Source organism: Hemibagrus wyckioides, linkage group LG22 (genome assembly GCF_019097595.1).
Source record: "Hemibagrus wyckioides isolate EC202008001 linkage group LG22, SWU_Hwy_1.0, whole genome shotgun sequence".
NCBI classification, from domain to species: Eukaryota; Metazoa; Chordata; class Actinopteri; order Siluriformes; family Bagridae; genus Hemibagrus; species Hemibagrus wyckioides.
This window is the reverse complement of record NC_080731.1, coordinates 7,210,761-7,233,507: the sequence shown is the minus strand read 5'-3', so window position 1 is coordinate 7,233,507 and position 22,747 is coordinate 7,210,761. Positions and strand designations below refer to the sequence as shown.

Sequence of the window (22,747 nt, the reverse complement as noted above, 5' to 3'; positions counted from 1 at the left end):
ACTAACACTTTGCTGTTGTTGATACTGAAGCAAAAATGCCTGATGCAACAACCACCTTATTCGGCTTTACGTTCGATTTTATGTTCGAATAACAACCCCAGCAGAGACAGGTAGTTGACAGGCAGAGTCCCGGCAGAGTTAGCGCTAAGCGGCCTAACAAGCCACTTTAAGGCCACGGGTTTCCACACACTCATTCCTGAGCTTAACAGCAGCAGCTTTGATTTTAACAATAATTGGGGTCTTGTTTCTGTCAAAGTGCTGCCAATAACAGAAGGCAAGGTTAATATAGGCAATTCCTCAGGTGTGTCTGTTTCTTTAGGAGATATTTCATGTAGGGGAAGTTGTGTAATTAGATGCCACTGGCACTTTGGCCAGGCTGTGGGCTTAAATGGCTATACTGGGTGCCCTTATCAATCATTGTACCAAAACTTGAAAAAGGAGAACAGGTCAGTTTTTACACTTCCAGGCATTTCACTGTTAGGTCTAAAAAAAAATCTAAGTGCACTACAAATCATTTATGATTTAAAAATCTATTACTACTTTATTGAAAGCTGATATGCAGTACCAAACTGTTGTGTGTTTAATTTAACTAATTGAAATATGACTACAGTAAATGCTGTGTGTTATGAGGGTACATGTGTTATAATTTTAATAAAGTATATGGCCCTACAGTTTGACCACACACAGACCAAACTGGTGTTTGAACAAGATATTCAGGTGTATAGACTCTCCTCATTCACAATTTTCCAGTTTGTTTCATTGTAGTAACTGAAGAATTCAAGTAATAAACCTGCACAATAATATGCTGTAAAAGAATTATTGGCCAAATAATAAAGCTACCTAATAAAGTTACATTTTAGATGTACTGAATGTACTGAAATTAAATTTATGCATATCTATAGTATGTCTTATCTATAACTTATCATCAGTTCGGTAAAATGGCTCTATGAAATATACGTATATTACAGTACAAACCAATTTGGTATGAAATTAAATAATTGTGTAAGATGCTGTGCTAGTTTCAGATTATGGGGCAGGTGATGTGTTGAATGATCACTCCTGTAAGGATTTTGTAAGGATTTAGTTTATAAAATTTCATAAAAACTCTCTACAGAATAACAAGAGTAACATTTGTTTGCTGATGTTTAATTAGGAAATATAGTTTTGCGGGAACAAATTTCTCTCTAAGACAGAGGGATCGTCCTCATGGCAAAAAATCTGAAATGAAAGTATGAATTTAAAAACTGCAACTATAAATAAATAATCTACATTAATGAAATATAATACACTGACGCTTTATATCTTCAAAAAGCTTATAGATATTTATGAGAAAGCCTACATGCATTGTAATGTTTCCAAGCACCATTAATGCACAAAATACAGTTTTAATTGCACAGTGATCTGGGATTCGTTTTCTGTCCCAGGCTTCAACACTAGCTTTAATGCTTTTGAACCTTAAAAGGATTCACAATCTTTTACATCTGTGGTTTTCTCAATAAAGAAATGCCACAAATCACTATATGGCTTTCGAGCCTTGAAATTGTTGCTTGCATTAGGGAGACACTTGAGTTCCATGAGTTCATATAGAACCTGAAACTCTTCAGATATTAACCCATTCTTTTCCGTTTTTTCCGTCAACGAATGTGCTTCACCTTCAGAATGTAATATTTCTACATCAGGTAGAATTCAATTAGAGTATGAACTGTTTTATTTAACATGGACAGGCAACCAAAACTTGGGATTGTCTGAATACTATTTCAAAGCTGGTCTGAATGGAAATCATTCTTTTTAAGTGATATTAAAATAAATCAGTTCCTAATTTCATTCAAGAGAAATTACAAAACTCCCCTCGTGTATATATATATTTTACAGTATTGTATTGCCAGTTAGTTTGTATTAATATTTGTAACTAATGATTATAGTTATTACATTAACATCATCGGTAACATGACTTACTGAATTAATTACCTGAAGGTAATTTTATTGTGTAATAACCTAAAAAAGACTGGTTAACATGGTTGCAGTGTATAATAGCATTACAATTATGAATTAAAATGATGAATACAGCAGTGAACACATTCAAGAATACAATTTAGAGCAGATTTGATTGAATAACCGAGCTGAGACCTGGGTAATAGGTTTGTAAGCAGTAATCATGTTGAACAGATAGTCCTCATTACATTATTTGTGTAGCAAAGAAAGACAGACATGGTAATAGAAATACATTTACAGAGAGATTTAAAAATCCTTTGCTTTTGAACTTTGGTTCTTGTGGCACAGTAAAATGCTCTTTTTCCAAAGAATAAACTAGCTTATTAATCATTTTTTCCACCATTAGAAAATAATAATAGCAATTAGTATCTATTTGTCTTTCAGGATTTATGCATTACAATGCGTGCTTGTGTTGTAACGGACTAACATCCTAAACATCCCAATATAAGAAATGGGGAGAACCTTTTTGGGGGAAACGGACATTAAAACAAGATTTCATTTCATATAGGTCAGTGTCAGTAAACTCATCATTTTAAGATTGGATCCAGACATTTTATCGTTGTTTGATCATTAAAATCTATTGTATTTTAGGTATAATTTCCACAAATAATCTATTGTAATATTCAATTCAATTCAATTTATTTTGTATAGCGCCTTTTACAATGAACATTGTCTCAAAGCAGCTTTACAAAAGAAGAGAAACGGAGAAAGGGGAGGGGAAAAAATGAAAATAAAAAATATTTTTAAAAAAAATAATAATAATAACTAAATACCTAGAAATAAGAATAAATTATTAAAATAAATTATTAAACTATTTTATTTAATATTTTAAAATATTAAAATTCCTTGGGATGATATGAGGAAGAAAACTTGCCAGGCTCAGAAGGAAACCTCATCCTCATTTGGGTGACACTAATAGTAATCTGTTTTGTTTTGTTTGTTTTTTTTTTAATGGAAAGAATTCTTTTGTCATTCTTGCAAATACTGTCTGAAAAATATTTTTTACACCTCATTTAAGTACAAGTTGAACTTTGTAGTAACCTGTGTGGTAGGTCGAGATCTTGTTTCTAACACCACCAGCAAACCTCTCAAGTTCATTGTACAAAGATGGATGAGGGATTGTGCCCTTTGACCATTACAAAAACAATGCTGGACCCAGAGCCGATAAATAGACAGAAGACATGAACAGAGGGAGAGTTTTGGATTGATAAACATGCAGGAAAGTGGGCAAAAACAGAAGTGCAGTTCTTTAGTAGCAATTATTAAACATATTACAATATTTATTTTTTGTCTATATTTCTTGATTTATATGAGAAGCAGTTGGTTTAGGCAAGGTCTGAGGTCTAAATGTTTATTTCTTCAGTCTTGTAGACCTCTGAATTGTTTTAAATTGACTATTGGGGCAAAGCATAAGGTTTTTTTTTTAACATGTAATTGGTTTGGGTGTACTTACTAGACATTTCTTTTAAGGCAAAGCTCATTTTAACGTCAAAGCAGAAGTAGAGAAGCTTGTCTAATACACACTCTTATACTTCCCTCTGCTGGACAAATCAAGTGTTTGCAAAAAATCCTGACAGACATGTCATGGAAATGTGAGAGATTTTCCATTCCTTTAGTTTTATTAGTAATTTCATATAAATTGTTTTATTTAATTTATAGTATCAACATGATTTTTTTTTTTTTAATCAGGTTCAGTCCACTCATATCAGTCTCCACACTTCTGGGAAGGCTTTCCAGTAGATTTTGGAGCATGGCTGTGGGATTTGTGGAGGCAACTTGAGTTTCAAGAAAATGAAGCTTTTATTATCACCATACATACATTACAGCACAGTGGAATTCTTTTCTTTACATATCCCAGCTGAGGAAATTGGGGTCAGAGTGCAGGGGCAGCTATGATACAGGGCCTCTGGAGCAGGGAGGGTTAAGAGCCTTGCTTAAGTGAGCAGCAGTGGCAGTTTGGTGGTGCTGGGGCTTGAACCCTGATGTTCTGAGCAACAACAAAAAGCCTTAACCACTTCAGATACCACTGACTCATGAGTTTGGGACCTCACTTTGTGCACAGGGGCCTTGTCATGCTGGAACAGAGTTTGGGAATCTTAGTTCAAGTCAAAGGAATGTTTCAACTCACCTGCTGCTACTGCTATTTTTGCACACTTCAAACTGTCACCTATTGCTGCTTTATGTATATGTTTACAAAATATATATATATTATAAGAAAGTTTACAGTTCCTCTAGTTAGAGGAACTGTAGCTAGAGGAACACTCCATGTTGTTGTTTTCGTTTCTGTAGCTATATGTTGCTGTGTTGTTTTATATAGCACCAAGGTCCTGGAGAAACGTTGTCTTGTCTCATTTCACTATGTACTGTGTCAGCTATATGTGGTTGAAATGACAATAAAAGATAAGACAAGACAAGATAAGATAAGATAAGATAAGATAAGATAAGATAAGATAAGATAAGATAAGATAAGATAAGATAAGATAAGATAAACCTTTATTCGTCCCACAGTGGGGAAATTTCCACGTTACAGCAGAGCAAAGTAAAAAAAGGAATCTATATAAACACAGAAGAAAAATAGGAATAACAATAATTTCATTAAAAAAACACACAAACAATTGCACTTGGATTATGCACATCATAAATTTTTGTTATTGCACTCTTGTATTGCACAGGATTATAATTATTGTAATTCACAGTTGAGAATATCACAAAACAGGGTGTATTATGATGACAGTTTTATTTCACAGCTAGAACACACCATCAGTATGAACAGTGTGTATTATTGTTTATTATGGCAGCCGGTTCTATGGCAGCTCTGATGGTAAAGTCTAATAGCAGTAGGGAGAAAAGACCTTCTGTATCGCTCCTTCAGACATTTAGGATGTAACAGTCTGTCACTGAAGGAGCTGATCAGAGATGTAACTGTGTTATACAGGGGGTGAGAGTCATTCTCCAGCACGGATGATAGCTTAATTACCATCCTCCTTTCTCCCACCTCCTGTATTGTGTCCAGGGGCATCCCCAGAACTGAGCTGCTTGACTTGACTTATTATGATCTAGAGAATTATGAACATCCACCTTCGTAGCAACAGTTTGGGGAAGGCGTGATGGTCAGGTGTCCACATACATTCGGCCAACTTCCATCTATTAACACAGTAATAATGAATGAATGCAGCACCAAACACCAAATTAGCAAGAGAATCACTATCCACGTCAGAAATACTTCAATATAAAGACAGTTAATGTGTTTCATAGACTTGATAGACTTTTCCTTTAAAGGTGGACTGGAGGTGGGGTAAAGTAGGGTGCAAGGTGTAGAAGTTACTACTTTAGTGCACTTCTCTAAGTAGTCAAGAGCAGTTTGTGACCCGAGCCTGGTCATTAAAGAGCTCGGCCTTGACCAGGTCACGTGGGTCAACATCTCGCTTGGTCAGGATGAGCGCAGCCAGAAAATGGCGGATATTGAGGAGTTACGGGTAGGCGAAAGTGTTATGATAGCTGGCCGTTGCTTTGCACTTTGACGGAGTCTAAAACAAAGTTTTATTTGCTAGGCTTTAGATGTTATCGTTTTATTTCTTATAGAAACCCATAAACAGTCGGTTTTTTATCGATTTGCAGTCATAAGAGCGTCAATATGTGTTCCCCAGTCGTAGGCCAGAGAGTCGACACTCTGAAGCCCGGACCTGTTCTAAAGTGCTAGCACTAGCCACCTAGCCTGCTAGCTTCCAGCTGCTTCGCTAGCTATCAAGGTGCTTGGGCTTCAGCTACATGTCTTTATCAGTCTGCGTTTTTGGGGATATTAGTGCTCGGTTCTCATGGTGCATGGTGTGGGAAATAATGTCAGTTAAATGTTTTTTTTATCATTATGGAAACGCTTTACAACTTGGGTGTACGCCAATGTTGGGGTTAATCTTTTGTTATTGTCTGTTAGCATTGTCATTTAGCTCGATAGCTAACTAACACTGTTTAGAGATATGTGTACGTAATCTTTTGCATTTTTTTTTCAATATATATATATAGAAAGTTAAAACTTGTGTTTTATAATGTATTGTAGTCTAAGAGTAAATACGAGACTATAATAAATGCAAACGTTGGCTGTAGCTAGCTAATTTGTGCAGGGTCTAGCTAGAAATGTTGTTATTGTTATTGCTCGCTTATAACCAGGTATGTTTTACTGCTTAGAGACTGATATCACTTTAACTTTCTAATGCTTAGACGAGATAAATGTTGAAATATTTCAGTGACAAAAGGAAAAAGTTATCTGACAAAAAGATCTCCCTTGCCATTGTTTCAGATCTCTCTGTACTTTTTAAATTTTTTTTATTAATGTAATCTAATATATTGATGTGGATCATGTGGTTAATGTGCTTTCAATTAAAATAATACCAATGTGTAGTGTTTACAGGTTTTATTTTCAGTTGTTATTCCCTTGGTCTTCGAGATACTGTTAAATATTAAAGTGTAGTTGTTATATACTAAAGGGTTGGTTGACTTGAGGAATCTCAAATTGTGTTGCAGAAAAACAGGTTAAGCTTGAACCTGGATTGAAACCGAATCTCTTAAATTTCTATTTATCTGTCGGAAAGAATCATTGTTCTGTACTTGTTTAGACACATGATGCACATGTTTTTGTTTTGTTTTGTTTTTTATCAGCGGTTTGTGAAGATTTGTGAAGCCATGTTTTAAGTGCAACACGCTTCATCAAAATCAGATCAACTGGTTTATTTTAATAGCTCTAAACTATAAAGTCTAAATTCACGTTGCTGCTAATCTTTATTGAATATCCCGTGTCTATTTTTCTTTTAGTACTGATTGTGATTGTGCACAGACATGATACAGGAACTGGCATTTCCCCTCTTTTTACCATCTGGCTTCGTCACATTGATTTGCATGCTCTTTGTGTTTTGTTTCCCAGAATATGATATCAAGTTTCCGCGTCTCGGAGCTCCAGGTATTGCTAGGTTTTGCTGGAAGGAACAAGAGTGGTCGCAAGCATGAACTCCTGCTGAGGGCTTTGCATTTGCTCAAGAGTGACTGTAGCCCTGCCGTGCAGCTCAAAATCAAGGACCTGTATCGCCGGAGATACCCGAGGACATTAGACAGTCTTGCCGAACTGACAGCGCTAAAGTCAAGCATAGATTCGTACCTACATTCTGAAGAAGGATCTACAGTTGTGAGTCCCGACCTTTCTCCTGCAGTTAGTCCATCAGATTCAGCTCGAAACGTGGTGCCCGTTAAATCGGCCGTGTTTCATGACTCAAAACCCAGGATGAACATGCAGCAGCCGACACCGCTCATGCCTCCCGTCCACCCGGATGTCCAGATGAAGTCCCTTCCATTTTATGACGTGTTGGACGTTTTGATCAAACCGTCAAGTTTAGGTAGTTGTGCTTGCCTTTTTTTATTTTTTTTTAAAGAACTGGGGCAGATTTTGCATAGCTTATTTGCAAATGCTTTTCAGCTCATGGATGCCTGGACTTCCTATTTGAAAAGAAGTGTTGAGTTTATTTATTATACATCCATTACATTTTTTAATTATATAAAGGACATACATTGTAAGTTGTACAAAAAAAATTACTCCAACTCTTGTTGGAGTCATTTTAAAACATGAAATGTTTATCCCATGCAAGATGAATTAGATTTCACCAAATGTTTTTGTTTTTCTGATTTTTTTTTATATGCAGGGGCCAGCACTGTTCAGAGATTTCATCAAGAAAAATACTTTATTTTTGCCTTGACCCCACAGCAAGTACGAGAAGTTTGCATTTCACGGTAAGAACCTGATTTGATGAATCTTTTGACACGATTTCTTATAGTCCACATGTTTCTCATCCTCTTTTATTCATTGTTAAAAGGGATTTCCTTCCTGGTGGCAGAAGAGATTACATGGTTCAAATACAACTTCGGTAAGATGCCCGGTGTAATATTACTCATTGTTACTATTTCTAAATAAATTTACAAGGTAACAGTGGAGTAACTCTTTTGAGTTTGTTGCCAGGTTTTGCCTTTCAGAGACGAGCTGCCCTCAAGAGGACAACTATCCCAATAGTCTTTGCATCAAAGTCAATGGGAAGCTCTTTCCTCTGCCGGTGAGTAATTACAAGGTTGAGATTTTCAACATATTATTTGACTGTATGATACTTTAATATGCAAATAGTTTTGTACTGTAATGTTTAACGAGGATGACATGGTATTGCACATTTTGTCTTAAGTATTTATAAGATGCTTATTTTTGTTCCAGGGTTATGCGCCACCTCCTAAGAATGGCGTAGAGCAGAAGAGACCAGGCAGACCTTTAAACATCACCTCTCTTGTCAGATTATCGTCTGCCGTCCCCAATCAGATATCAGTCACTTGGGCACCTGAAATCGGGAAGGTAAGTTTCCCTCGTCGGCTTTAGCACTATTCTCATTCCGTCTATGACATTCTTACCATTTTTCTAACGTTGCTCTTATTATTTTTTTTCCAGACATATTCCATGTCGGTGTATTTGGTACGGCAGCTGACATCACCCTTGTTACTACAGAGATTACGAATGAAGGGAATCAGAAACCCAGACCACTCAAGAGCACTTAGTGAGATCCGCTTTTTCTATTGGAAAGTCTTTGTAGTAAAAAAAATAAAAAATGCCAACCATTACAAAGCTAGGTTGGATTCCTATCATTGCCATGTTTAAACATTATTATTTTGTGGCTGTGTGATTATTGATTAAAATAATTGAATTATTCCTCATTTCTTTCCCTTCCTGAACAAAACCCTATTGATTAACTTTTTCCTGATGACCCAGAACGAAGAGGAACCATCTCTGGCTTATGTACAAAACTTATATCATTATTATCCACTTCTGTAACTGCACAGAGATTCCTGGCAACTGGACCTTAATATCAGCCTGAGAGACAAGGAATGGATTGAGGCTATTTATAGAATTCATGGATCTTCTATTTGTGCTAGACACTGCCTTATCCAATTTAAAGTGATGTATACACTTCATCTGTCCAAGACCAAGCTGGTAAAGATGTGTCCTGTGCAGTTCCCTGCTACATTAGCCCATATGTTTTGGCTATGTCCTAGTCTGCCTGTTTTTTGGTCACATATTATTCAACCTTATTCTAGAATATTCTGTAAAGATATTTGTGCAGATCCTGCCATCTTTGGTACTGTGTGTGTGAAAACAATACTTTATCAAAAATTGAATTGGACTGCCTTTACTTCTCTTTTGGGAAGGTGCTTGATTTTACTTAATTGGAAACAGTCATTTCCCCCATTTTTTTTAAACAGTGGGCCAGAGATGTGTTTCAGTTCCTGAATTTGGAAAAAATGGACTGAATTTAAAGGGTTCTGGGTCTAAGTTCACTGCCATGTGGCGTCCTTTTCATAAATTATCTTCAAAACCAAGTATAACTGTAAATGGACAAACTGATGCTGATGTCAGGTTGTATTTGTGATTTACTGATTTTATTTTCTGTACACAACGTCTGTATGCATGTTGTGTTGATATGTTATTGGTTGTTATTTAAGTAAATATAAAAAGGGCAAAAAATAATTGAATTATTTATGACGATAAATATTTTCTTTCTCTTTGTCAGTAAAAGAAAAGCTCACTGCAGACCCGGACAGTGAAATAGCCACAACCAGCTTGCGTGTCTCACTTATGTGCCCAGTAAGTCCTGAAAATGTTTTATTTAAAGTATGTTTAATAGAGTCATGCTACTTTACCCCGATCGTTCTTTTATAAATATGTTGTGATTTCACCCAGCTTGGAAAAATGCGGCTCACTGTGCCCTGTCGAGCAGTGACCTGCTCACATCTCCAGTGTTTCGACGCTGCATTATACCTGCAAATGAATGAGAAGAAGCCCACCTGGATCTGCCCCGTGTGTGACAAGAAAGCTGCATATGACAGTCTGATCATCGATGGGTAAGTACCGGTCCTCTGTACCTAGCCCAACCATACAGTGTTTACAGCTCGCTTGAGATCGTTTCAGCTTGTTAAATTTTACTTTTTAACTTATGTTCTTTATTAGGCTCTTCATGGAAATATTAAATGACTGCACAGACGTGGACGAAATCAAGTTCCAAGAGGACGGAACCTGGTGCCCAATGAGACCAAAGAAGGAGACACTGAAAGTGTCATCTCCATGTTTACCCAAAATTGAGTGTAAGTTCCTTTTGTTTAACCGTTACACCAGTTCTTCAGAAATCCTCATTCTTCATTTTTGTATGGTGAAGAAATAGCAATTTACATACATTGATCAGGCATAACATTATAACCACCTGCCTAATATTGTGTTGGTCTCCCTTTTGCTGCCAAAACAGCCCTGACTCGCCCAGACATGGACTCCACTAGATCCCTGATGGTGTTTTGTGGTATCTGGCTAAGATGTTAGCAGGATATAATTTAAGTCCTGTAAGTTACAACTTAAAGGATACTTAAAGGACTTAAAGGATACTTTTGTTAGATACTGACCACTGCAGACCATGAACACCCCACAAGAGCTGCAGTTTTGGAGATGCTCTGTTCCAGTCATCTAGCCATCAGATTTTGGCCCTTGTCAAACTCGCTCAAATCCTTACGCTTGCCCATTTTTCCTGCTTCTAACACAACAACTTTGAGGGCAAAATGTTCACTTGCTGCCTAAAAAACCTCCCCCAATAACAGGTTCCATGATAAGGAGATAATCAGTGTTCTTCACTTCACCTGTCACCTGTGTTCATAATGTTATGCCTGATTGGTGTATATATCTTTAGTGGTAATTGTAGTTATTTAAAGTCATGCATCAAAATGTATTTTCTAGTTAACCTTGTGTGTTCTGGCTGGCAGAAATAACATGAAATTATATTTCTTATTGAATCTATTTATACATGAAATGTATCAAGGAGTCAAGCAGGATTATTTTTGTAGAGCTGATAATCATGAAATCGTCAATCATTTACTTTTGTTTTTTGTTTTATGATTGGCTGTTGTAGATTTATGCTGAGAGGAGAAAGAAAAGAAAGATCATGTAGGCAAAGAGAATATTTAAAAAAGGGAAAGGCAAGAAACCGTGTGAGCAGTTCGGTCGAATAGTGAAAATTGATAAATACAGTATTATTAATGGTCTGATTTTATTGCTATGCGTTGTCCCATCTAATCTTTCTCACTAAATTGTCTATTTTATTTTTCAGGCACTGCCCCTGTGCGTCCGAGTGCGGTTGTTCCTCACTCAGAACCCAGCAGTACGAAAAAAGCTGATGTGATCGACCTGACACTCGAAAGCTCGTCAGATGAAGAAGCAGAGCCGGACCCTCCCCTGAAAAGGCGATGTGTCTACATGTCCAAAACTGAGGAGGTGCATAGTAGCAAAGGGTTAGTGGTAGCTTTTGTCCTTCTGAAACGGAAAACGGATTTTTGCTGTGGACACTCTCCAATCAGCCTAGAAGTATGTCTTTGGACTGTGGGAGGAAACCCACCAAGCATGGGGAGAACATGCAAACTCACAGTGAGCAGGAGTGAGACTCAAACCCAGGATGCTGGAGGTGCGAGACGAACGTGCTAACCCCCTAAGCCACCGTGCCACCAGCAGAAATTATATAACACAAAAATAGAGTACATTCATGTAAACATTAGCAGACCTTTTCAATGCAGTGAATTAAGCCTGGAGTTTCATTTCAGTGCTTCCTTTTTATAAGTTGATTATATATATTGATTTATTTTAAACGTGCATCACCATTTCAAATGGGCAGATAGTTTAGAAAGAACAAAATATGCATTTATTAAAGCATCCATAGGTATGATAGTAATTCCAGGAGTACTGGGTTCCTATTAAACGCATGCAAAGGGAGTTAATAAAATGTAGAAAGAAAGATAGAAAATACAGCTGTTATACAGAATAGCCAGATGTTTTGTCGATGTTTATTTTTGTTGTGGGTATAAAGGTTTTTATTTAAGACACGATCGGTTCAGGGAATTGGGTATTTGAATACGTAAAGCTTAGAAAATGGCCAATTATACATCACAATAAACAAATAATGTGTTTCACCAGTGAGACTTTTGGCCAGGAAGGCAAATGGTTGTTGATCTTTAAACATAGTATGTATGATAAAACAGAATATGATTTTGCGTCATAATCATAATAAGCATAAAACGGATGTCCATCATTCCTTTTTCTTCTTTTCTCAGGGTTTTGACTTATCAGCCATCAACAGTCCGAGTGCCAAACGTCCAGCCGCTGGACACTTCTTACTTAACTTCCTCCATTGCAGACTATGCAGTTCCATTCCACCATTCAACACTGTCTACAATTCCCACCGATATGCAAGGTTATACGATTGTCTCTTTTATCCGGTCAGATATATATATATATATAATGTGTAGCAGTAATTGTATTAGAAATTTGTTGGCTCACTACGACTCTTTTTTTCCTTTTACAGGTCTTGACTTATTTTCGCTACTTCAAGCAGATTCTCAGGTACGTGTTTCAGATCCACTAAAAATCTGTTTTTAATTAATTGGTTAAATAGTTTAGATACCAAATTGTATTTTTTTTAAAACTATTATCCCAAAAAAGTATATATTAATTGAATCAATATCATGTTTTTGTCTTGATTGACTGACAACCCTTACAGTTAAAATAGGAACTTTTTATATAATGTATTTTTTCCCGTTATATTCTGATTATTAGACAGGAACATTAGTTCTAACTTGCTTGCTATTCTTTTTTTTTAGCATTACCGAACCCCTGTGTTCCTGGAGAATCTGTCCAGCAGCATTCAGAGTGGCACCAGCAGCTCCAGTCTCATGGCCTCATCTGTCCAATACGACTCGACTTCACACCGAGGAAGCTCCAGCCACGAAACAGGAGTCATCACCGGAGGATCCTCAACTCTTTCAGATATCATCTCGCTAGATTGAGTCATGGTTTCGTGTCTCCCCAATCATCTAAACAAACTGCCACGGACCGTGCTTCTTAAAAAAAAAAACTCACGTATCTGACATCAATTGCAGTTAAATATTCTTTACTAATATGGTAGCCAATATGCACATGGATAACAAAGTTGGTTGCGTCTTATGGTTTTCAGAAACCCAGCAATGTGTCTTTCTGTTTCTGAGGAATTAATTTTACAGTGACTGATACCCAATGCCTTTCTGCCTGGGAGAAAACTGAGGGACTGGAACTTTAGACACATTGGGACTAGTTTATGGACCTGCGTGTATTTGTATGTGAACTTTTTCCTCTTTTTACTATTTAAACCACATGTTTTTTAATTAATCACCGCAAAACCTCAACGATGACCTTTATATTTGGAGAAAGAAAAAAAAATCAGGAGTGTACATAATTTGTTTTGTATTGAGTGGCATACCATACAAATCAGTATCCGTTTAAATGAAGCTGTTTTATTGCATAATGTATGGGTCGCAATTTCATGCTGCAGTTTGTAGCTGCATTTTTAGATTCATTTATTTTTGGGCCATTCGGGTTGGTGGAGACATAATCAAGCCATGATGCAATGACATCTTTTATGTTTTGTGTTTGTTTTTTTTTTTTCTTCCTTGTGAAACCTCTGTACTGTGTTTTTGTATCATTACCATTTGCGTTTTCTTTTGAAAAACAGCGCTGCAGAAGCCGGTTTCACATCAGTGCTTAGACCCGAAAGTAGAAAATGGTCAAAACAGGTTTAATGCCCAGAGGGGGTACACTGCGAAACAGGTTTCCTGGTTTGGTTAAGCTTTTGGACTCTTGCCGTCAAAATGTGGTTCTGTTGATTTCATTAGGGTTTTCTGAATCCAGCTTTCATTTTGGACTTGTTCAGAAGTGTACCCCAACATATAAAGGGCTAATAGCCCAGGTCTCAATAAAGGCAGCAATTTGTGGCACCAGCTCCAATGTACTAGCTAGTCATGGTATTGTCTGGCATTTTTAATTCACTTCGTATAATTCTCTTTAAATAATGGCCACATGCTATTGCTTTCATAGAGAACAACAATGTTGACAGATCCCATGTCTTCTTTCTAACGGAGTAAATTACGTCTGCCTTCAAATATGTAATAAAGCACATGATCACTTTTTTTTTTTACAGCACTGCATCGTTGCTTGACCCTAAAATGCTCCAACCTTTTAGTCAAACAAGCGATAGCGTGCCAATCTGAGCACTAAGGAAAGGGTAAGAAGATTTTTCTCGATGCTTCTCTTTTATGAGAGTTCTTTTTAACGCGATTGTCTCAGGTGTGGCTTTAAAAAAGAACTGAAGCGCACTGAGATTTGATTATAATGTGCTCTAGATGTGGATGTCTACCGAAATATCAACAGTTAACATTTCACTGCCTTTAGATAGTGAGAGTCCTTCCTCACTTAAAGTAAGGGGATTTGTGAAAATGTCGTACAAATGTCACCAAGTGGATCTGTAAACCTTCATAGAAACTGTACATTAAGCACAACTGTAGCAAGTTATTTGTCTACTTGTACATGGTTCAGATTCAGATGCCAAGAAGATCCTGAGCACAAAGCAGGTCCATCTTTGCTGTGTAAACATCGTGGGTTTTAAAACATAATCTTCACTATCCAAGATTTTGTGTCTGATGGTAATAATTTTAGTGGGCAGTTAATCCACAACAAAAGAGGGATGAATTTCTGTCACCAGATGAAATATTATTTATTTATTATATATATATATAAAATAGCACAATGTTTGGAAAGCATCGAATAACTGTTGGTTTAAAAGTATTCAGGATTTTCTTTTAATAGAAATTCATAGATATCTGAATTAATCTCGTTCTGAAGTACAAAACCCTGTAAGCCATAAAAGCATTAGAGGATTTAATTCTGCTACCCACAGACTTTTTTTTATTGGTTATCCCCCTTTTATGTAACTTTTTTTTTTATACCTAGTTATCCCTTTTTGTTCATTTTTTTGTTACAAGATCTGTAATTATTTAAATGAGCGCTTTCATAGTTATTGTACTAGAGATTATAGTAACTGATACTAGTACTAAAGTCTTGAGTCTCGGATGGTGGGAATGAAGAGAACAGATGGGTGCAATTCCGTATAGTTATTTATGATATTATGTATGGATTTAAAATGATTGTACTCTAAAAATGCTTATTTTTGACCCAAATTGTGCCATTTAAACATATGCAGCAAAAGGCAGTAAATGATGTCTATTATGTCTATCTGAATACCTAGAAGGCTGTGTGATTGATTTTTTTACACACACACACACACTTTACACAGCATTAAGGTGCTCAGTTTTTATTTGCTGTGAACATCGACAGTGTGGAAATCCTATTTATTTTAATGTAAATGTATATTTCCATATACTTCCCATATAGGCTTGTAAGATATGCAACACTGAAAGAATGGGGGCTAACAAATCACTAAATGCTCATTAATCTCTTGTCTGAGAGAAATTACAGTTTGTCCAGGAAGTTGTCTAAAGCTGGGATGCCCTCCTTCAGGCCTTTGCGCTTGCGGGTTTCAGCTATGACCTGTGCGGGCCTGCTGTTAGCATCATATGGGTCTCCTGGAAGGATTTGCCAGTGGTCAAACACGCACTGAGGGAAGGCCTGGCCACCTGTATTGGACCGCAGGTCTGCTGTGAAACCTGTAGATGAATCAACCATGATATTTTATAATAAGATGAGATGAACTGGCACTGTACAAAAAGCCACTGGATATTTCATTTAAAATGTTGTAGCACATCTTAATAGTAGATGTATATGTATTTAGAAGATAAACTTACCAAATGATTCATTTACAGGAAGATAAGCCTTCACAACAAATATAGGTGTTCCTGCCACCTGAGACTCCTCAAAGACATGGCCTCTTTTCCTGTTCAGGACACCGTAAATACCACCGACGACTTGCTCTGGACACTACAGGGAACAGGGGTGAGCAAATGTTTGATTGTTAAACTGCTCAAGTAATTATTACACTGGAGTGGGTGCACTTTAAGCGGTCTCATGATTACTGGAAATTTACTGCAGAAAAATAAAAAAACGTGCTTCATTTTGCTCTCTTTATTTAGGACTTGAATGTTAAAACACATTGTTTCTAACATTTTTAATACAGATTTATTTCTATTCGTTTACTTTGTAATGCACTCGCATCATGACAAATTTTAATTGATAATTTAAACTAATTCTATGGCAAAAGGAGTACTAACTTCCTCTGGTCTTTCTGTTTACAATGCATTACTCTATTCATTATTTGGGTCTACTCATATCCGTTGATATTTTTATAGCAATATACTGTACATAATAATAATTTGAGGCTAGTTTAGGAAAAATAGCACTTTTCAAGAAGCCCTGGCAACCTCCCCTTTAACACCGTACACCACTACAGAATAAACGATGGTATTAAAACGTTGATAGTCAAGCTATGTTTTCCCTTGACACCAAAATAATCAGCAGCTGTCAAAAAAGAAATGATACCCATTTAACAATTAGTGAATGTTATGTGAAAATTATTGGTGATAGTTAAATAATAATTCTTTGTATCAGCCGTTATTGAATATCATCACACAAAATGTTTCATTTACCTGAATCTCCACCAGGTAAATGGGCTCCATTAGTCGTGGTTGTGCGGTCAGCACTGAGGCATACAGGACTCTACGGGCTGTAGGGATGATCTGGCCACCTCCTCTGTGTATCGCATCAGCATGTAGGGTGACATCATGGATGTCAAATCGCACTGCCCTCATGTTCTCCTCGCAAAGTGCCCCCTAAAAAATATAAGGAATTGCACATTGTCCAAATATTGTACTGATATATGAAGTATTATCTGACTCTACAGTGTACTAAATTGCACTGGCACCATTTCTGTGCTTTGACTCAATCTCCATACCATCTGTAGATGTTTCTGTTTCTAGGGTTTACTCGCCTCCTTAGTTGCCCACTGGAAGCCAGCCACCACACTATCCTTGATCTCATTCAGATATTGTACCCCCTTCGTTATGTCCACAAGAATGTTGGGTCCGCTACCGTCTGGACCAAAGCACCATATCTTACGAGCCTCTGTGACCTCCCACTCGTACTTTTCAGCCAGGTAGCGAGCTCTCTGTTTAAGTTCTTGCCTAGCTGTCACGTCTCCCTTATCAACGTCCTCAGCCAAGCCATCTGGGAAGGGACGAGCCTTCATGTACAGACGGTTGTGCTTGTTAGGAGATTTGGACAAGCATACTTGGTCAGAATCGTCGCTTACTGTTTCACGATATGACACCACTGGATCTGATTTCTGGAAGGAATAATTGACACCCAAAAGTCAATTAACATTATCCGATATAAAAATATGTTGGTGCTAGATGAATCTAATAGTGAACCTTAGGATTAATATATGGAGGTAGTATAAAAGTAAAGCCATGATGTAATACACCCCTAGGATATGAGTAGTAAGTAATGCACAACATTAACTCAGATGACACTGTATGTCGGTTTATTTGTAAATTATTTGCATTTTTGTCACATTACCTTCAGGGGGATACAGGCATGATCTTCCTCAAGATCTTTTAGGCAGATTTCCAGATGAAGTTCTCCTGCACCGGCCACAATGTGCTCACCAGATTCTTCAATGATACACTGGAGGACATAAAGAAATGTAAGTTATAGTACTGCCACAGTTTCTGTCAAGAATTTGGCTAGTTTTTAACAGCTATTTTTCGCCTTTTATACAATATCTACCTCTCTAGGAGCTTGGAGACTCACATGTTTTTTAACTCTGCTAATGGGACAGTTAAATGTTTTTAAAAAATGGTTCCACTGTGGTCAACTGGGGAAAAAACTGCATTCCACCCCACCTAATGACCAGAGCTAATTATGATCTCAGTCTAACCAGGAGTCAACTTTACAACCCCTCAAAACTTACCTGAACCATAGGGTCAGACTTGGCCAGACGTTTAAGACCCTCTACCAGCTTTGGAAGGTCAGCTGGATTCTTGGCCTCCACAGCCACTCTCACTACAGGACTAACGCTGAACTTCATCACTCGCATGTTGTGAGCATGCTCATAGGTGGTAATGGTACCAGTCTTCACTAAAAACTGATCAACGCCAACCAGACCGACGATGTTCCCGCATGGCACGTCTTCAATGGGCTCAACATATCGGCCCATCATCAGGATGGTTCTGCAGTGAAAAAGATCATGCGTTATAGTCTGTTTTTTGAGATATTTTCTAATTCTCCTAGGTACCTGCTAATTCCCTCCTACCAACCAGATCTCCATATCACATGGCTGCCAACTGGGGAGTGCTTTCAAATCTTTTTTTTTTTTCTCGAAATACTACATCACAGGCCAGTGTAACAGCTTCAGAGCTAAATGCTATCTGCCCTCTTCCATATACCACAGTGCTTTGTGACTGAGAAAGGAAAGAAAGCATGCAATTTCTCCCACCCAGAAAGCATGGCCATTTTCAGAACCTATACTACAGGTCACAGATCATCTCTCGATGATGGGCCAAACACTTTTCTATTGCACCCAAAAGTCTGGGGGTTTTTTGGGTGGATAATTTGATATATAACCTGGAAACAAACCTCTGAATGGGTTTCAAGTACAAGTCCTCCTTCTTTCCTGGCGTATAGTTTGGCCCCATGATGCGCACCTTCTGGCCTGTGGCAACAACACCAGAGAAAACACGTCCAAAAGCATAGAACCTGCCCTTGTCGCTAGTTGGTACCATTTTGGAGACATACATCATCAGTGGAGCTTTAGGATCACAGTTCTTGACACCTAAGAAGTTCATGACAGAATAAAACAGTTATTAGTTGCTCCAATTTTGTTTTTCAATTATCAGCGTGAGTTTCTATCTTTATATTTGAATTCCTACTTACCCATGGCTGATTCATCATCTCCTGGGCCTTCATACAGCAGCTCACAGCGATATCTCTGAGCCGTGACCGGTGAAGGTAGATGAATGGTAATCATTTGGAGCAAAGCATCACCTGCTGGCAACCAGCGGCGCATCACAGCCTGTACATGGCAGATAAGCACACTGAAAACATACCTATACATGTGCAGAATATTCAAATCATTATAGAAGTGATCATAAATGACCTCACCTTGAGCAGTTGTTTTCCTTCTTTCTCCTTATCTTCAGCATCAAGCTTGATGTTCAGTTTTTCAATCAATTTCTGGGTCTCCTCCTTCTTAAAGTTCATGATGGCATCAAAGACCTTTTGAAACAGCATTTAAAAAGATTAGAAAGTGAACAGTTTCTACCCAGTCATCAAGATATTGTGCAGTAAGGCAGGTGCCAGGAAAGTGCGTCCGCATTGCATGACTGTAAAAACATTTCTTGGCTGCGTTTGCCAAAAGCGTCACAGTGTCCAGTTTCAGATGTCTTTAGAGGTAATCAGTATTTTATTATTATTAATGTATCTTGTTGAACTGATCAGGTTAAAGCCCCTGAAGCTAACCTTAAAAATTGGATCCAGCACAAGTTGGCAGAAAGTGCGTGGGAGTTTTTTCCCGTCTGCATTGGTTGCTGTTTTGCTGAATTTTCCACAGGAAGGATCAAAATACCTGAGGAATCAAAAACAATATATTTAACGTATTTCACACGGCATAATAATCCTTTCCACATTTACTACACTTCTAACATTATATCTCAATTCAGTGGAGTTCTTTTTGGATAATCTCATCCTTTCTACTATACAAAGTTTTTTCAGAAGATCAGAACAGAATAGAAACTTTTGCTCCACTTACTTGTCTCCCCAGAGCTTCTTCATCATTTCCTCCACCTTTTTGCAGCGCTCTTCAGGTGAGACATCTCCTTTCTTCTTTTCGCCTTTGGCAGCAAACTTAGCTACATACATCTCAGCAAACTGCTTCAGGGTAAAAGCCCAGCCATGAAGGCCTGAACCGAATCCAACTGTACCAACAACAGGGTCCACCTGGAATCAGTCAAAAAAACATAAGATAATAAGCGTATGCACAAATTAGTTTGAATAAATAAGACTCATTCACATAGTGGCATTCCAAATCTCAAGGATTCTTTACAAAGAGTAGTAGATGCAAATACAGAACATGGAAAAGACACCACAAGACAAATAAGGACTGATGACAGCTGATGAGATATGGAACGTCTAAATCCAGATTGTTACCATAATGTTGCCCATTGGTCCATGTTCTCCTTCGCCGTAAGTGGAGATGATGACATTGACATTCTCTACGATGCGCTGGAAGGTCTGGAAAAGCTCATCCGGATCCAGCTGCAGCTCCAACAAGGCACGGTCCATCTTGTTCATCATCAAGACTGGTTTGATGCGTTCGGCAATAGCTTGCCTTAATACAGTCTCGGTCTGCACACACACCCCTGAGGAATACACATAATTGCTGTTAAAATCTGAAGAAATATCATCCCAGAAGAACAATATGTAATGGCTTTAATCGTTTTCTTGTTTCGCAATTGAAAGCTTGTTAAATGGAAGCTACCAAGCACAATCTTTTAACAACATTTGGTGGGATAAAGGCTGGAGAGTTTTTGAGAGTTTTTTTTTGATTTTCCTTTAAGAGAAAATCTCATATTCTTAAATAATACTGACATTCCAGCAATTTCCACTTGCAGTTAATCATTCTTCTAGTATAAAAAGCATTCAGTGTGCCAGATGATGTAGGTACATTTTCAGAGTCAGATTTGTGAATGCCCTTTTCAATTTGACCTGCTGAAGTCCAGTACCATCATACCTGATACACAGTCTACTACTACGAGAGCCCCATCAGTAACTCTCAGAGCTGCCGTCACTTCGGACGAGAAGTCCACGTGACCCGGAGAGTCGATCAGGTTTATGAGAAAACCAGATCCGTCCTTGCACTGCTTGATGAAGGCCAAGTCATTGTCGCTGAGCTCGTAGTACAGAGAGATAGCTCTGCATTGAAGATAATACACAATGGCTTTTAAAATGTATAGGCTTGCGCTACTTTCGTTTCATGACTTGGATGTTAAATATTGCGTGTATGCTGTTAGTGAACAATTTGTCAGTTGCCAATACTTCATTAGTTCCTGAAGAAGCAAAAATATTTGATATTTTGTACATATTGTGAGTGTCCTTTTTTAAATAGTGTCAATAGATACCATTGAGATATGGTAAACTGACTGGATGCTGCTACATTTTGAAGCCACTATGAACACCTACGTTGACTTGATGGTGATGCACCTCTCCTGTTCATCCTTCCTCGTGTCCGTGAACCTGGTCTCACCAGCTCGTGCAGAGGCAATGATGCCTGCCTTGCACACTAGAGAGTCGGTGAGAGTGGATTTGCCATGGTCCACATGGGCGATCACGGACATGTTCCTAATGTTGGACTTTTTGTCCATGATCTCACGGATCTGGTCTACTGTGAAGTTCACCTGAGAGAAAGACAGCATGTGTACATATATATATATATATAAAACATCAATTAGCATATCTTCATTATAACTGCCTCCAACCTTATTCATCTCATGTCTGTTTTTATCCTGCCTGTTTTTGTCCCTACATTTTACAGACATTAAATTCAGTAATATTTTTAGTCATTTTATCCACAGTAACCACTTTATCACACCCTAAATGGAACACCAGTTCATCACAATGACCCGTTGTCAGGTTCTGTTCATCTTCTAAAAATGGATCCATAGAAAGTGGGTGTGCTGCACCCCTAAATTACAGGACTGCTGCTAAAATGATAATAATAATATAAACAGTGCACATCATGTGGGTGCTGCTTGTAATTCCAGTACTCCCAGTGTAAAACGTCTTCCTGTGTCTCTGATCCCTACGCTTCAATTATCTCCCCTGGGCTCCTGCTGTTCTAGAGTATTCTGGAGTTTCCCAATTTACATCATGTATTATTAATCTTCAAAAAACTGACATAAAGTATAGTAATCTTCAAAAAGGGGGTCAAGACTTTGGCTAATATCTACAGCACTAATGATCCATAGTATTGAGAAATATAAATAAATAAATAAATAAAAAATTCTGGGTCTGCTGCACTGATCTGAGTCTCAGCTGCCCCCCCCCCCCCCCCGTTCCTTTACTTTTGATACCCAAATGTTCTAGAATATTCAGTTCCCCACGTTTACGAATCGATTCATTTAAACGAGTCGTTCATAAAGAAAGAATGATTTGCGTGTTACCCATCATCTATCCCTCACGGGCTCTGTGCCAATGAAACTCGAACGCGCGCGCCGCAGTGAGCTGTGGGCGTGAACGTGTTATTTATAACGCCGCTAAGTAACGTTATGCCGCTTAATGTGGGTAGAAGGCCATATCACAAAAATAACAGCGCAATCAATCCAAAAGGAGCCATTAAGCCTGGTTAACAGTCGCGGCCTTATTTACCATGAATCGCCACATTTAATGACCCAAATTAATAAACCAATTTATAGCAAGGTTTCTCCAGAAATATATCTGCGTCACAGGACTGGGTGTGATGCCAATTAAATTCAGCCCCGAACGAAATAAGATATATATTTATATTAAAAAAAAAACCGACCTAGCAGGTTGTTATTGCGTCACTGGAATAAATAAAATAATAAATAGAGCAGACACCAGGAATCATTAGCATGACACAGCTAAACAGCACGCATTTCTCTCTAAGTTCTAGATAAAGTCTATTCTCTGCAGTAAAATGACAGTACCATGTTGGCGAAGGGCTGTCCGGTGTGAGACGGCCAAGGCTGTGGATCTGCGGTCCTCCGCTTCTGCACTCGAGGGGGGAAAGAGGGAGAAAATGACGTCGGATGGGAGTTTATGCTGCGGCACACACACACACTCGGTCATGTGGAGAGAGTCATATGGACCTAAGAT

The 22,747-nt window shown here is 37.9% G+C and overlaps 2 protein-coding genes across 4 annotated transcripts; one reads left to right on the top strand and one right to left on the bottom strand.

Annotated features, from left to right (window-relative positions):
• Positions 1-5,314: 5,314 nt before the first annotated feature.
• Positions 5,315-14,043, top strand: pias2 (protein inhibitor of activated STAT, 2). Of its 3 annotated transcripts, none has more exons than XM_058374878.1 (14): positions 5,315-5,468; positions 6,908-7,373; positions 7,677-7,764; positions 7,848-7,898; positions 7,991-8,081; positions 8,234-8,368; positions 8,462-8,567; positions 9,579-9,652; positions 9,749-9,909; positions 10,016-10,149; positions 11,157-11,337; positions 12,151-12,290; positions 12,402-12,439; positions 12,697-14,043. In XM_058374878.1, the coding sequence occupies exons 1-14, from the start codon at positions 5,445-5,447 to the stop codon at positions 12,880-12,882; spliced, it is 1,875 nt and encodes a 624-aa protein (XP_058230861.1). In that variant the 5' UTR covers positions 5,315-5,444; the 3' UTR covers positions 12,883-14,043. The 3 variants fall into 3 exon arrangements, with proteins under 3 accessions (XP_058230861.1, XP_058230860.1, XP_058230862.1); XM_058374877.1 differs by having other exon boundaries at positions 5,406-5,831; XM_058374879.1 differs by having other exon boundaries at positions 5,407-5,741.
• A 1,159-nt stretch (positions 14,044-15,202) lies between these two features.
• On the bottom strand, positions 15,203-22,735 carry eef2l2 (eukaryotic translation elongation factor 2, like 2). The gene is given in 16 exon segments (XM_058374876.1): positions 15,203-15,570; positions 15,709-15,841; positions 16,507-16,689; positions 16,848-17,201; positions 17,435-17,542; positions 17,829-18,087; positions 18,494-18,689; positions 18,791-18,929; positions 19,019-19,132; positions 19,376-19,481; positions 19,665-19,852; positions 20,063-20,274; positions 20,646-20,827; positions 21,095-21,309; positions 22,579-22,632; positions 22,634-22,735. Coding segments are annotated over 16 exon segments (2,724 nt in total). The 5' UTR covers positions 22,721-22,735; the 3' UTR covers positions 15,203-15,376.
• Between the last annotated feature and the right edge of the window lie 12 nt (positions 22,736-22,747).

What these genes read in the sequence shown, in the direction of transcription:
- pias2 (XM_058374878.1), top strand. Translation starts at nt 5,445, where the DNA reads ATGGCGGATATTGAGGAGTTACGG. An exon ending in GGAAGCTCTTTCCTCTGCCG is followed by an intron (nt 8,082 to 8,233) that starts GTGAGTAATTAC and finishes TTTTTGTTCCAG; the next exon opens with GGTTATGCGCCACCTCCTAA. An exon ending in AATTCCCACCGATATGCAAG is followed by an intron (nt 12,291 to 12,401) that starts GTTATACGATTG and finishes TTCCTTTTACAG; the next exon opens with GTCTTGACTTATTTTCGCTA.